At 38.2% G+C, this 16,032-nt stretch overlaps 2 protein-coding genes across 5 annotated transcripts in view; both read right to left on the bottom strand.

Moving 5' to 3' along the window:
* LOC112140997 (RAS guanyl releasing protein 3 (calcium and DAG-regulated)) overlaps positions 1 to 12,436 on the bottom strand; it is a 62,410-nt gene extending 49,974 nt beyond the window's left edge. Inside the window, exon 1 of one of the 3 annotated variants that reach the window (XM_024264043.2) lies at positions 11,776 to 12,436. The gene's annotated coding sequence lies outside the window, so the exon portion shown is untranslated. Of the gene's footprint in view, positions 1 to 3,028; positions 3,237 to 11,775 lie in introns of those variants that run through there. The other 2 variants (XM_036215545.1, XM_036215544.1) reach the window with 2 other exon arrangements.
* A 1,234-nt stretch (positions 12,437 to 13,670) lies between these two features.
* The window catches only part of ltbp1 (latent transforming growth factor beta binding protein 1), a 115,231-nt gene continuing 112,869 nt past the window's right edge, over positions 13,671 to 16,032 (bottom strand). For both annotated transcript variants that reach the window (XM_024264035.2, XM_024264034.2), the window contains one exon: positions 13,671 to 16,016. In XM_024264035.2, coding sequence (XP_024119803.1) covers positions 15,844 to 16,016 — 173 coding nt within the window. In that variant the 3' untranslated portion in view covers positions 13,671 to 15,843. The remainder of the gene's footprint in view (positions 16,017 to 16,032) is intronic.

Raw genomic sequence — 16,032 nt, 5'->3', positions numbered from 1 at the left:
CGGCCGGAGATCGCCTGAAACGACTACAAAGTCGATCATTGATCTCCTACCTAGGGTGTCCTGATGCCAGGTGTACTGATGGACACCTGAGTCTGAGTCATCGTTTCTATAGCAACCACTGTCGCCAACTAGGCATCTAATTGGTCAGTTTATACATTAATAACTTTCACTACAGAAGAAATATCATAAAAAGAAATTATGGATTATCAAGACATTGTAGGCTGCACGGTGGCGCAGTGGTTAGCGCTCTCGCCTCACAGCGAGAAGGCCCCGGTTCGAATCCCGGCTGGGACCTTTCTGTGTGGAGTTTGCATGTTCTCCCCGTGCATGCGTGGGTTTTCACCGGGGACTCCGGCTTCCTCCCACCGTCCAAAAACATGCTTCATAGGTTAATTGGTGACTCTAAATTGCCCTTAGGTGTGAATGTGAGAGTGAATGTGTGTGTGATTGAGGCCCTGCGACAGACTGGCGACCTGTCCAGGGTGTACCCCGCCTTCACCCTTCAGTAGCCGGGATAGGCTCCGGCACCCCCGCGACCCCGACAGGGACAAAGCGGTCAAGAAGATGGATGGATGGATGGAAGACATTGTAAAAAAAGAAAGAGGAAAAAGAAAATGTTATCACTATGGCCAATTTTAGTCATATTTGGTATGTCATCATTAGAGAAGTTCCAATTCTTTGGTGACCCTTCTCAATCACTACAGCAATGCAAAATATTCTTCAGGGCATCATTCGACACTTCTGCTTAAAATAATATGCTTGTTTCCTTTTAAATCTGCTGCAAATTCACAGACATGCAGTATTCAGCTTATGCACAAACATTCTAAACTGCAGATTGGAAAGATCTTTGACCTGCAGTGAAAGAACACTGAGAGCATCAATCAGAACGCAGCTACAGCAGAACAATGACATGTCATGTCTTCACTCCACTGACAAGATAAACCTCTGTTGCATGAAGCAAAATGAGAGGTTTGCATGTATGAGTCATAGAGACACAAGGATGGATCCAAAATCCATGTTTTGTACATATATATACTACTGGAAAAAACATTTTGGAATCTAAACTTGAACCAATTTCCTGTGACACTTAGCTTAAACATGATTGGTATTTTGTACCAAAATCATGAAGATCATATCTCTAAGAGAGTCTCAAAACAACGCAGTCCTCACTAAAAATAACTGTTTTCTTATTGCAGAGTTGGTCTGAAAAGCTTTTATGTCTATGTGGCCAGCGCAATTTCAGAGAAAAACATGAAGGACCCAATCAGGTTGTGAATCTCAGTGGTTCTTGCTGGTGGCTGGGATTATCCCGAGGGCTGTCATTTCAGCTTTTATGTATCCAAAGATCTTTTGTTTTTGGAATTTTTAGTTATCAACGATGGACCTTTTGAATTTACTTCAGACCCACACAAATCCACACAAATTCCTGACAAATATGAAATATTTTCTAGATATTTTTGGATTTAAATGTTCAAAAAAATCTGAAGAGTTTTCCTGCCTTTTAGATTACTGGTTAAACACTCAATAATAGATTAAGATTTTAGCTTTAAGATTTAGCTTTAAAATTACTAGCATAAAGCCCAATGAGGTAATTCTTTTGAGATATTGGGCTATATAAATAAAATTGAATTGAATTGACAAATACCCATTTTAAAGCTGTCATGGATTCCCTCCAAACTTAAAAATGTGTTACTGTCAGTTGTGCTACACCGTGTCACAAGACCGATCAGCTTCATTTCACATTTTATTCGTATATCACATAGATAAAAATAACACTCAATTAAAAAAAAAATAAAAAATAAAAAAAAACGGCTGAAAGTGGAAAAAGAAACCAAAATAAAGTTGAAGTTCACTCCATCTCCATAAAAACATCCATACAATTTCTTTAAAAAACAATCTCTATATGCATCTTTGATTGTTTGTATATGGAACAGATATTTTACAGGATTTTTGTATCACAATTCTGTGTGGAACAAAAACATTTGTAAATATGTCAAAACTTTCATTTATCCAAAGTTTCGGAGAGTTTTTGAAAAGACGAAAAAGAAGAAATTTGCTCCTTTCTTAGTTAGTTTCAGACATTTGGACGTTTGATTTAATCTGATTTAGCTGATTTTAGCACAACTAACACAAAATATTTAAAGAATCCAGTGGGGATTTTTTTCTTTAAAAGAGTATTTAAGTCATAAACCCAAAAACAAAGAGGTAGGCAAAAATCTGGGTTCAAAATAAGCTGTTTTTGGACATTTTTTTCAGGCAAAAATCACTTTTGAGGTTAATAAATTTGTTTAATAAAAAATTGTATATTCAATTTTGCATACAACGTCTTTTGTGAACACGAACCATACTATTGCCATTCTTCCAAGATTAAATTCAGGTGACAAACTTATATAATTTTCAGCTGCGATTTGAGCATCTTTAGAAAATGATTGATAGAAATCAAGCAAGGGAAGAAAAAGGCATGATCACAGCACATTAAAAACTATACATAATTAATACTTGAAATAACTATATTAACCACATCTTTAAACAATTTTGACAACTCGTTAGTTAAGGACTTTTAAACCACATTTGAAATAATAAAATATCAAATTTTAGCCAAATCAAAAGAACATCAAGAGGGACTTTGTTACTAACATGTTACCCTGGTAACTTTTTTAAGTGAAGCTATAAAGAAAAAGTTCACATAACTTTAATAAAAATCTTCAGAAATAAATTCCGCTGCAAACAGGTTCTTGTCAAAATCTAAAATTGACTAAAAAAAGTTTTATTCTGTAAAATATTGCCAGCTCTGCTTATTTCTCTGTTCTATGTTTCAAACTTTGGGGGTTCCAGTCACTGCTGCATTGAGGAAGGAGGGACTACTTGGATACTTGCTACCACAAACCACTTCCTTTCAAAAACCCTTTCAGCATAAGAGCATGCCTTTCAGTGGAGATTTTCATACTGCCGACTTATGAATGTAACTGTCAGAAACAGGAGAGTATTTCTTAAAATCTAAGAAACTATACCAAAGTGCAGATCTTACCTCTTTAGCAGCAGCTCCTCGGTAAAAATCCAAATTTAAGTTTACTCCAGCCTCTGACACGACCACTGTCCTGTCTGTCTGACTGTGTCTGCTCACTGAGACTCCCCTGGTGGAGCTTACTCCACTCTGACCTCCTCCGCCGCCTCCGCCTCGTGTTGGTAAACACACCAGCCTGCAGCAGCGGCCTATCATGTGACCTCTCACACACCCACTCACACAGAGAACAAGCACAAAAGCTGCCTGCAAAGGCTTTTTAACACCTATTAGGTTTTTCTTTTGGCCTCTTATCAAAAATCCACCCAAAGTGGAACCAGCAGCTTTTTTGTTTTCTTTGACTGTTTTGTTTGGTAATTTTTCCAGTTGAATGCAAACTATATCCTGAAAAAAAGTTACTTCTGTCCAAGTGATGCATTTTTATCAATTTGGTTTAAGCTGAAGCATCTATTAGTTGATGTTTTCTGTCTGCATCTATCAGCTGTAAACATGGAACACATTTCAAAGCTAACTCAAGTGAAAGTGGCAACATCTGTTTGCGTGCAATGTGTGTAATTACTGCAATTGTGATTAGATACAGCATCACAGATCACATGCAGAGCATTTATAGATGGTGTGTGGTTCTTCAGAGCGGAGAAAGGGACGGAGAAGAGTCATGTCATCAGGGAGCAGACAGGTCAGGGGCTGTGGGTGATGGACTGAGGGTTCTGTCCTTGGATGTAAGAAGGACGGCGAGAACTGTGGACCATCCGTGTGCAGATTTGAGCCAGGAGACAGATGGACATGGAGCGATGAGTGGGCGCATGACCTCTGCTTCACTCTTCATGGCCTCTGGCCTAAACATCAGCAGCAGCAGATCATGAATAATTCACATTTCTCGTATCCATGTGTTCATATTTGTACAGAGAGTGTGGGACCTCTTGTGAGGGTTGTTATGTAGCAGGACGTCTTACACTATAAATGATCATTCCTGATGTCAGGAGTGTTTCTCCATTGCTCTTGTCTGGGTTTGGATTCTCAGAAATAGCAAAGATATTAGTTTGTGTCTGTGTTAAATAGTTGTGTGTCTGCATCAGCAGGATGTGAATATTCTGCTGCATCTCTGCACAGCAGGATGAAAACTCTTCCAAGCTAGGAATCAGTGGTTTCTGGATTGAAGCCCATTTGCAAATGAAAGTTAATGGTACCTGATGAAGTTCTCCATCTAATCACTAGAATTATCACTAAACATTCTGCTCTTCGTGCCAGCATACATTAATTCAACTAAAAAAGAAACATACCCACCACAGCTGCCTGGTTTCAAAACCTTTTCTCACCTCTGCAAGTAGTTTGAATGTTAAACTGAGCAGTACAAACTTGAAATTACTATCAACTTATTTTATTTTCAAGCTGCACACAAAGGAAAGTCTTTTAACAAACAGGTGAAATACTCATCTCTGATCAAATCTCAAATTGTGGCCCAAACTATCTTCCAAATATAACTGCTGGCCTTTAGTCTGAACCCCACATTTTCATCCATTATTATTATTATTATATTAATGGAGCACTCCTCACAGAGCACAGAGGTATCAGATTTAACACTAATAATAGTAAAAATGATCATAATAAAAATAATATTTCATGCCCCTAAAGTTGAAGCAACGTTGAAAAATTGTCAGAGGACTTTAAAAAAAAGGATGACCACCACAGTCTGCCAGTTCAGTCACTGTCTCCAACTGCAACTCAATGTCACAAAAACATCTCATCCAAAACAGCCCTAAAACAAGGTTTTTAACTGGTTTGGTAACTTCAAGTCAAGGTCAAGAACTCACCAACCACACTGTGGAGAACTACTTCCCCTCCTATAGACACCAACTGATTTGCCAGAATTTCTTTAACCTCCAGACCTCAGGTTTTGCCTCTGAAACTGCCCATTCTGCACGCTACTTAGACTTACAATACATGCCAGTTACCTCCTTGGTTTCAAAAGCCAACCAGACTTAATTTACTTCTTCATTAGCTTGTAGTCTCAGTCAGATGTACCCATAAGACACTCACCATACGCTTAGGCCTGTGAAGTCCATCAGGTCTCCACCTATACCAGCAATTTCGAGCCTTATTCACATCCAACCTTACAGGTGCTGCAGGTTTTTGGGTAGTCCAGGCCTGTGGAGGGTCATAGAGAGGAGTGGCTGCATACTAAGAGAGTGCAGGTATGTCTTGTAGTTCACTTGAGGCTCGTACGGTTACCTCAAGGAATGTCATTGAAAATAGATTGTTGTGTGTTGATAGATCATTGCTAAGTATGTGTAAGGCTAGTAATAATTCAAATAATATCCATTTTATTTAAAATCACCTTTTAAGAAACTCAATGATACTGTACAAGAGCAATATCAATAAAATCACAAGACAATATACTACAAAAGCAGAATAAATTGCAGGTGACAGAAAGGGAACAAAGAACTCGGAGAGAAAATGCAGATTCAAGTAGATGAGTCTGGATTTGAAGGTTAGTGGAGAGTCAATGTTATGGGGGGTCAGGAGGGAGAGAATTCCAGAGTTTGGGAGCCGAGCAACTGAAGGCTTGACTCTCTGTGGTAATGAACCGAACAGAGAGAAGGACAGAAGAGGAGCAGCTGAGAAAACGAGAGGGAGTGTTGATATGGAGAAAGTATGGAGAAGCCACATTATGGAAAGTCTGATTTGATTCTTACAGTGAAAGCCCCAAAACTGACTCTAAGGTGGGATGATGTAGCAAAACTTGTTTTAAAACTTAAAAAAACTCTTGGTCTAACTCCCCTATAGGACCTGTCCCGCATGGGGCAGACAGCAGGCCCAATCTCTCAATGCCCGCCTCCCCAATAGGGTATCAGTTCATAGAGGGATTAGCCCAACTCCTAAATATTATTATCAATGATTTAGAAAATATTGTTTATTTAAAAAAACACTCTTAAGTAAATATGAGCAAAACTTTTTTTTCTAGAAAATTATTGAAAAACTGTGCTGGTTAATGAAGGGAGAAGCAAATTTAAATTGCAATAAGAAAAAAGGATTGGAAAGCAGGGACAGCCCACACTCTTCATGAACGTGTAGAATGACGGCTATATAAACAGCATCTCCATGTTGTAACAGTCATATGCATCCAATGGACTCCCCATGAATAATCTATTAAAAGCTTTCAGAGCACATGTTTTATTTCCACTGTGAGGGTCAGAACCGTAAAGAAAAGTTTACTCGTGCAGACCTTACATTTTAAAACAGTAAAATCATTTCTAGATTTAGTGCTTCTCTATTGAAGTTTACCTGATGCATCTGTTCTGATAACACTTTGTTTAGTCGGAATTCCCTTGTGGCTCCAAGCTGGCTACATGTTTTGGTTCAGTTGCTGGGCAGAGAATGTTGTGGTCGTGAATTACCGCCGCTGCATTTGTGAATCCGACTCTGCTGTCAGACAGCCGAGTGAAGCCCACAATCTGCTGAAACACACCCGTGTTATTGCACTCCCCCTGTGTTGCTCTTTTGTGAAGCACTTCACTTGACATTCTTGAAGCTCAGCTCATGTTGTTCTATGGCATTCAGATAATTACAGGTTCACTTCACAAATAGAACAAAAGCAGCAGCACTTCACTGTCCCAGGGATGAGAGTGAGCGCCAACGTCGCTCGGAGACTGTCAAAACCCCCAAAATTAAAAATAGATGTGTTTACTTGACTGTAAACTCGGATATATTTCTAACAAAAAAGTAGATCTAATAATGCAATAGTTTAGCAACACATTAGTTGTTAGGATTTACTGCACCTTCCATTAATTTATTTTAACTAATAAGAAAGACTTTAAGTTATTTTTGTTTATTTTTCTGTTCTTTATGTATCTCCATTTGTTAAGTTTAAATGAGCTGAAGAGTAATCACAGCCTCTTTATTTGAGTAATTCTGTTTTTTTTTTTTTATAAAAAAAGATGAAATTTTAAAGTAAAGTACATGAAAAGATGAGCAACAGAAGAAGGGATATTATTGTATCTAAATAAATGAACTACAAGCTTGCAGCAGACTGAATTGCTCTTGATAGATATAATGTTCTCAGAAGAATAATGAAAGAAATATATTTTAGCCTAATGAACATGTCCAAGAACAGGGTTTTCTTCATTTTAATCCAGCAACAAGAATAAGTTTGCTTTGGATTTTTTTAAAATTATCTTTTTTTTTTTCTATGAAAGACAGCCAAGTTGTTCCTTGTTCCAAACTAATCTGCAGTGGATGCAGTTTGGTTCTCCTGCACAAAAGCACAGTTGAAAAGGTTTTGTTCACAGACTTTAAGGAAAGGACGACAGCTTGGTGACCAAAAATAACTGTGGCTGGTTTTTGCCACAGAGCGGCTTTTTTAATCAAGGGTGTGTCACACTGCTGGTTGTAAAAGTTGTTGGCATAGTTTTATGAGTAAAAATGCATCATAGAGCATAAATGCATTTTGCTTTAATATTGTTTTAAAAGTACTTTATCATAAGATTCCCTAACAAACTTTATTCAATTCAATTCAATTTTATTTATATAGCCCAATATCACAAATTCAATTTGCCTCATTGGGCTTATGAACATGTTAACAAGCATTATTAATGTGCTTATAGGATGTTTGTAAGACATTTATTACCACAATAAGTCAAATAAGGTTTATTAATATACTTAGTAAGAATCATTAACAAATAATAGACCATTGTTTACAAAGGCTATATTAATAAACTGCTTACAAGCTTAACAAATATATTAACAATCTCTGTTTTGCAGCCCCTCACCTTAAGTGTTATCACAATATCTATAGCATCATGGAATCGGTTCTGTGATTTGCTTTTATAATATATATATATATATATATATATATATTTTGAGTGTCCTGCAACTCTGGTTAAGTTTGGATCTTTGACATAAAAAATCTGAGTGAACAGTTTTGGTCTGTGGATAGAAAGTGTGGCTGATGATCTTCCTGCAGCAGCTGCTTCAGATTATTCATTAGGAAGCAGCACTGACATCTGCTGCTCCTCCGCTGAATCGCTGCATAAATGAAGCTCCACCGAGTCGGTGTCAGATTATCATGAGGCTATTCTGAGCCGTTACGCAGGTGACAGCTCATGTAGAAATTATTCTGATCAGACAACGCGTGTGTCAGCTGCCCGTCATGAATGCAGGCAGCAGCAAACTGCTGGGAGCTGCAGTAAGGCTTTCATTTGGTCCCACTCAGACTGGAAGAACTTGATCCCTGCAAAACGCTCTGGGTATTAAAGACCTGTTTATCTGATAAGCAATCTCAGTGAACTGTTTAGTGACCTAGTGGTATAGTGTCTGCCCTGAGACTGGGAGGTCATGGGTTCAAATTCTAGGCTGGGTAACACCAAAGACTTTCAAAATGGTTCTGGTAATGCTTCCATGCTAATATGCAGCATTAAGGTTATAGAGTGAGAGGTTTAACCACCAAATGGTTCCCAAGAACGACTGTGACTGCAGCTCATTGTGACTGAATCAAATATAGAAAACGAAAGGGACTTCAGTTTAAATACCCCAAAACCACACTGGACAAAGTGGCATTATATGGTATCTGAGAGTGACTGTGCTCAAAGAATTGACCCACTTTTTTTTTTTTTTTGGAACAGACAGCAACTATTTATCAACCCAGAATGGCTAAACTGCAGAGGTATGATTTTTAACCGGGTCTCACATAGTGCACAACAATCAGCACAAGGAGCTGACTTCCTGTTTGAGACCGGTTTGGTTACAAAAAGTAGCCGGAACCAGATCAGTCTCCAAACCACTAGATGGCGTAGCCTATGACACAAGTCAGTCCCCATTCACTCTGATGCCCAACTTTGCAACAGGAATAAGCACACTCACTGCCTGGTTCCATCACATTATTTTAGCCTCCAAAGAAACTGTACTTGAGGAAATGTATGTACAAAATAATGTATTTATGTATGTTTATTTAATTAGCTAAAGTTGGAGGTTGGCCTTTAAATTAATAAGTATTTGTCCCATCTATTGCTGTTAAGGTATGAAGATATCACTTCAAGTTATGATGAAAACAGCCAAGAAGATGAAAAACTGACCATAGAGTTCATCCATCCATAGGAAAACCTTTGGCTCTTTATCTTATCATCACAGACAGTATTATTCTACACTCACAAATCCAGGAGGAGGGCTGGGTGTGTGCACTATTAACCAATTCACTGAATTTACAAAAAAAATTAAAATTCTTACAAGCCAATAACTGCATAAAAATACTAGTGATTTTCCTCGTAACAGAAAATCTCAATTAATGTACAATATATTTTTTCTTTTAGAGTGTTTCTAAACTGTTTTCAGATTTGTTTATTTTGTCAATAGTTGCATTTCTAGTGATTATGAAATTGTACAAATTGGATTTGTAGGAATTGCCTAATGAAACAACAGCTTAAAAAAAACGTGCATTTATTAAAACAACTTTTTTGCGTTTATAATTTGTTTTTGAGGTGTATTGAAATTGACAGATTTTGCAATGGAAACACTTTTTCAAATTTAATTGAGTCACGTGACTAGCAGTGACTGAACCAGGACACAGCAGGTGCCACAAGAGGGCCCACAGCTCATTAAAAGTTGAGTGTGTCATGTAGAATTGTTGGATTCACAGCTCCTCTGTAAAATCACCAACCACGATTTCCCCAAATCGCTTCAACTGCAGTCGCTCCACGGCCTGAATAAGTAAGTAAGTAATTCTTTATTTATATAGCACTTTTCACAGAGGACCACTTACAAAGTGCTTCACAAAAGATAAAATATAGGACAAATCAATAAAAACAGTACATATGGATAATACTGTAAAAAGATAAAATACTAATAGCAGACAAAAACTCAAAAGTTGGGAAAGGTAAAATAAAACTCAGCAGAGTCAATCTGACGCAGTGACAATGGGAGAGCATTCCAGAGTTTTGGGGCAACTGTCTGAAAGGCAAGATCACCTCTGGTTTTCAAAACGAGTTTTTGGAACGGTTAAAAGGTTCAGGGCTTCAGATCGCAAGGATGGAGTTGGAGAATAGGGCTGTAGAAGGTCAGAAAGGTAGCTTGGGGTCTGTCCATGCAAAATTCTAAAAACTAAAGTTAAAATCTTAAAGTCTGTTCTAAAACTAATAGGAAGCCAATGTAATGATGAAAGGAGAGGGGTGAGGTGTGTGAGTTTATCGGCTCCAGATAAAAGTCTTGCAGCAGAATTCTGAACCATTTGGAGACGTTTCACAGATTGTTTGTTAAGACAGGTAAAAAGGGAATTGCAGTAATCTAAGCATGATGAAATAAAAGCATGTATTATCAGCTCAAGGTCAGATTTAGATAAAATTGATTTTAATTTAGCCACATTCCTCAAATGATAATAAAATTTTTCACAAGATTTCTCGAGTGTTGATCAAAAGACATTGATTTGTCAAACCAGACACAGAGGTTTTCTACACTAGACTGAAAAGAAGAGCACAAAGAAGTGAGGTGTGTTTTGATTTGGGGAATTTTAGCATCTGGAGCAAAAATCCTAGTCTCTGTCTTTTGCGAGTTAAGTAGTAGGTGATTTTCAAGCAACCATACTTTGATAGTAGCCAGACAATCAAACAGAGAGGATAGCTTGTGATAATTGCTTTCAGTGAATGAGCAATGGAGCTGGATATCATTGGCATAGAAATGGTAGTGCTTAAATTTACTGATAAGTTTCCCTAGCGGAATCATGTATAACATGAATAAAATAGGGCCCAAAATAAGATTCCGACTTCTCCTTTGATAGATGATGATGAGCGGTATGGCTGTGGCAGAAATTAGAATATATCTACTGTAAATCAAAGTATTGCTCACATCCATCACTGTGTTTTTGAATGATTTATCGCATGAGTTGGTTAATTATGATTTAATGGAAACAGGGAAATTGGGAATTTGTGTTTTTTTTATATAGTGAGGTTTGCATATGTGTGTAATGGAAACACAGTTAATGATGCTCATTTGGTTAAAGGAAGGACAGCACCAAATGCATGTCTTCAGAGTAGCCAAACCATGGTTCATGAAACCGTGCCCAGACACAGCTAAACTGTTTACATCAGCCAAGCAATCCTGACTTTTGAGGTCAGGTTCAAGATTACCTTGGTTTTTGCTTTATCAAAAAAAACAAGCAATTTGGACACAAATCCCTTTAAAATACTATAATAAACAAACTAAATCTTATTTTTGTTAGTTTATAGCTGTGATTATAAAAAGAGAGGCACCAAAACACAACTGGCTCCTCACTGTTCAGTTATGGCGTTTTCAACAGATCACAGAAAAATATTAAAAAAATAACCAAGCATGTTAGTACACACCTGTCCACTAAAGATGCTGCCACTTACCTGATAATAATCTAGTCTGCGAATATTTCTTGACCCGACCCCTTTAGTGCTTATTGCTAATAACACCAACAACAAGATAATTAGATTACTTCTCAGAAATGTTTAAGATCGTGCAGAGTTTTAGTCAAATAGATCAAACTAGCTTAAAAAATGAATCAGATAAAAAAAAAAAAAACATCTCTTAAAGGTATTATCCCTGCTTTGGTTTTTGTGGAACAACAGAACATGAAGCACAAAAAAAAATCATCAGATTTGAAGCAAGAAATTTAAACAGGAATAAAAATGTGTTCTACCATTACAATTTACCTGTTTTGTCTTGTGTTTAATTGAGTTTACTAATTAAAGTTACAATCTTTAGTTAGTTTCTATACATGTAAGTTAACTAGTGATGCACCTTACCTCAATCGACACTTTCAGTCACTTTCTACTCGAGTCCTCCGCACGTTGAAGACGTCCAATGAAACAAATCAAATCTTCCTTAAATTCCCGATCAGCTGGGCACCACAGACTGTTAGAGCTAGCGCAGGGCTCCAGCCACCAGGGATGGGGTGGGGGGAGAACTGCTGAGCTGGTCTCTGAATGGCCTCTCTCTGAGATCTTTTGTCTTTCTCATCGACATACAGTAAAGCTGTGCATTGAACCAGCTCAGAGCCCCATGTGTGAGCTTGTTTGTCTAAATGACCACTAGACTTCCTTCAATTCTTTCCCAACTTAGTTTTCCTGCCTATGCTGGCTGTACTGGACTATAAATAGGGGTCGCACAAGGTAGCGTGGAAAAAACCCCAAACAGGAAACGTTATCACAATGTGTTTGTGCACATGTTCATGTCTGTTTCTGCCTGTCTTCCTGCACCAGAGCAACAAACAGTCACGATAGCGGCTCAGAGAAAGCATCGCCGTGCTGCCCGCATTCAGGTGTTTGAATGTTTTGGGTTTTCTGGGAGTGATGATGGATGGAGGTGGAGCAAATGCACGCATGTGTGTGTGGTCTTCATTGTTTGCAGTGTACTCGTGTGTGAGGGTCAGCCCACCCCCTATCCCTCTCTAATGACGTTGATCAGCATGTTTTGTCTCTGGATTTCTAAAAATGTCTGCCTAAACAAAAGCTCTGACAACACATCCTGTTGGCTGGCTGGACAAAAACAATTCAACTCCCAACTTTATTGTCTCACACTGGTTAACAAGCTCTGTGCCTAGTCTGTGTGAGGCGGGGGTGTACCTGCATTTTGGGATTTACTAAGAACAGGGTCAAATAATTAAATTAAATAAAACTTAACTTTTATGTACAGAAAAACATATTGATTTTTCTTACATACCTGAAAGTACAACACATATTTGTAAAAGTTGAGCATTGTATTTTTTAATATTGGGAATTTTGTCCCATTCTTGTCTAAATTAAGCTCAAAAATGCTGGAGTTGACATGAATGTATGTTCTTCTCCTGTCATAAAGCTGTGAATCTGCTGCTATTATGCACAACATATAGGTGAATAAAGATAAACGATTAACAAGGTCGTCCATAAGCACAAAACATATCCCACTTCCTTCAAACACTGACAGAGTCAGAGGTGCAATTCAAAGAAACTATCTTGGTCACTGGGAGCAAAACACACTTTGTGGGAATCAAACTAGTAATCTGACATAAACCGCTCTGTCTCTGTCATGGCGGCGTCACACCATCAAAGATGTTGACTTTATACTGTGAGCGTGCTGGAACACATCGGCAGAATCTGCCGTTACCAAAAGGAGCATCACATCATCACATCTGGACTTGTCTGACACAAGAATCCATAGGGTTCTGCGTCCGCTAGACACTGTAGCTCTACAGGGTCAAACTTTTGGTACAATATAGCTCAAGTCTCATCTCCAGATATGGAGGATTGTTTTACAGAGGTTTCTTAGATTATTGAGGAAAGCTAATAGTTTTCTGCTAATGAATGACACAATATCTCCAGGGATTTGATGAAAATGTTTATGCTTTTTCTACTCATTCACGATGGTATGCACTTTATGGATCAAATGACTGCTTTAAAATGGAGATCCAACGTCACACAATGATGGAAGAAGGCTTGATATTTCAAGGATCTTTCTTTTCCCACGTTTTTTTAATGAAACAGCATGTAACAGTGGTTGATCGGTTAGGAGACAGTAATTTAGGAACCAGCATTGGCAGCCAAGTATCCCTAAGTGTTTCATGAGGTTCTACTATTAGTGTTTGTTGGAAATTAAAAAAAAAAAAAAAGTGAAATAACAAATTTTTAAATGGACAGACATTTAAAAAATCACAATTTGTGGCTTATTTTAAGGGCTTTAATGTACATTTTGATATGAATTCATAGAAAAAGCTATTCATTCATGTACAAATTACAATGGAGCGGTTTTCTCCATTTTTCAGCTTAGATGTGCACAGGGTTCTTCTCTCCCATCGTTGTCTGAAGTGGCTTTGCGAAGCGGGCCAGGTTTCCCAGAGAGGCGCTCAGAAGAGGGGTTTTTCCTCGTGGCAGCAGGAGATCGGTGATGGAGGAGCGAAGGGGCAGACAGACAGCTGGCCTCCTACACATTTAAATATCCACAATAATCCCCCAGCACAAGTCCGTACAATGGGTTTGTCAAGGAGCTAAATGAGCAGAACCGCCTGTTGTGACACAGAAAAGTGCCACCAAATAAACATACACTTTAAACAGCTTCAATTCTCCACCCAGATGATGCCAAGTCTTCATCTCAAGTGGTTTACTTTTAATTCATGGTACAGTGCAGAATATGAAGTACAGGTGTGTGGTTTCTGTTCTTGTTGGGGATCAGGACGATGGGGAGGACACAGACGTGCAGATCTGAACCTCTGGAAGGTTTGACACTTAAATGTTCAGATACAAATGAAACCCATTTATACAGCAGAAAAATTCACACAAAAAGCAAACGTTTTATTGTGGAAGGAGCGGCTCGGATTACATCTGGACCTTTTCCCATGATTTTAAAGCTTTTATTTGGCTGTTTTCTTTTTTGGCTTTCATCTGTCCTGAAGAGTAGCTGTAAGACACCGTCTGACTGAGTGGGCTTGTAAATGTAGATGGGTGGGCTCTGTCCACTGATATTTAGGATCAGCATCCTGAATGGAGTTGGCTAGGTATTGGTTCTTACTTTTTTAGCAACAGAAAAAAAAAACAAAAGTTAAAAATTTCTTTTTTGCATTGTTTGTTTCAATAAATCCACTAAATGCTAAATTGTTGTTTAACTCTCTTCAAGTTTAAGATCATATTTTTCATGTCTGCCCAATAAAGAAGAATTTCAAAGATGGATCAGACTAATTCCTGGAAACATGTTGCTTTCTACTTGTTGGATTTTTTCATATTCCAGAGGCTTCTTTTATAACTGTTCTTTTTGTTAAGGTAAATATTCTCATGAATGGACTGGTGTTTGGTTGTTTTGTCAAGATGTACATCCTAATGTTGTGTCTGTCCAAGAAAGAGTTTAAAAAGAGGAATCAGACTAATTCCTGGAAAGATGTTACTTGTTCCTTGTAGACATGACTTACATTTTTAAGAGCCTTTAAAGAGGCTTTTTTTGTCTTGTTCTTTAATGTTTCGCTAGAGCCACTTAATATTCTCCCATAACTGACTTAGAGTTAAGGTTTTTCTTCAAGTTTAAGATTCTAATTTTTGTGACTGTCCTATAATGAGTAATTTGAAGGAGGGATCTGACTAATTCCTGTAAAAAATGTTGCTTTCCTACTTGTTGAAAATTTGTATTTTTCATATTCCAGAGAACTGAAATCAAAGAACAATCCATGCAAACTTAGAAGGGAACAGTATTTAAATTTAGTGGATTAATTTGCATCTGAAACTGACACATTATATGGAAATTCCTCAGTCTGATAAGTGAGTTATTTAGACTTGCAGCAGTTCCGATCATAATAATCTCCATTCATTTCATTTTCAAATCAACTGTTCCTTTTGTTCATTAGCAGCATGTTGGAAGATAAATTATCACATTCATCTTTGGATCTTTCTCAATATTGTTGCTTTTTTTCAAATCAGCAGTCAGAACAAACAACGGTCAAAATCTGTTGCTCCCTGGAACAAAATGAACCCAAGCTCTCTAAAAAAAAAAGGTGGAGATTTAAGATTCCTCACAGGAAGTCCTCACATACAGTGAAGCTGGATTAAAAGAGTTAAGTGGGGTTTTGTGTTCAGATTTGTGTTTGCACACTTGGACAGATCTGAGACAAACGCTTCCTGCAGAAGGGAGAGGGGGAGTCAGATGTCTGGCCCCGCCCTTTAAGAACAGATGCTGATGTTTCATGAAGACGTCAGGAAACTGTTTGCGTGTGGTAAAAAAGTGCTCTGAAGGCGCTGCCGTTCCAGCAGGGACGTGCTGCTTGGGGGCGGAGCTGAGCTCTGGTGAGGCTTCAGTGTGGCGGAAGAACATCCTCACTGGTACAGCCCTACAAGTGTTTGTGGTTGTAGAGTCCATCACTGCGTGTGTGAGGACGTCTGCCGTGAGTCTGCCTCCACGCAGTAGTTGGGTTTGTCAGAGACTCTGAAGCCCGGCAGACACACGCACTGATAGGAGCCCACTGTGTTGATGCACTTTGCATTTCTGCACAGAGACATCCGTCTGTTCAGTTCTGAGCACTCGTTCACATCTGTGTGCAGAGGAGG

This window comes from Oryzias melastigma, linkage group LG15 (genome assembly GCF_002922805.2).
Source record: "Oryzias melastigma strain HK-1 linkage group LG15, ASM292280v2, whole genome shotgun sequence".
NCBI lineage: Eukaryota > Metazoa > Chordata > Actinopteri > Beloniformes > Adrianichthyidae > Oryzias > Oryzias melastigma.
The sequence above is the reverse complement of the archived record's forward strand: the minus strand, read 5'-3'. Positions and strand labels throughout refer to the sequence as shown.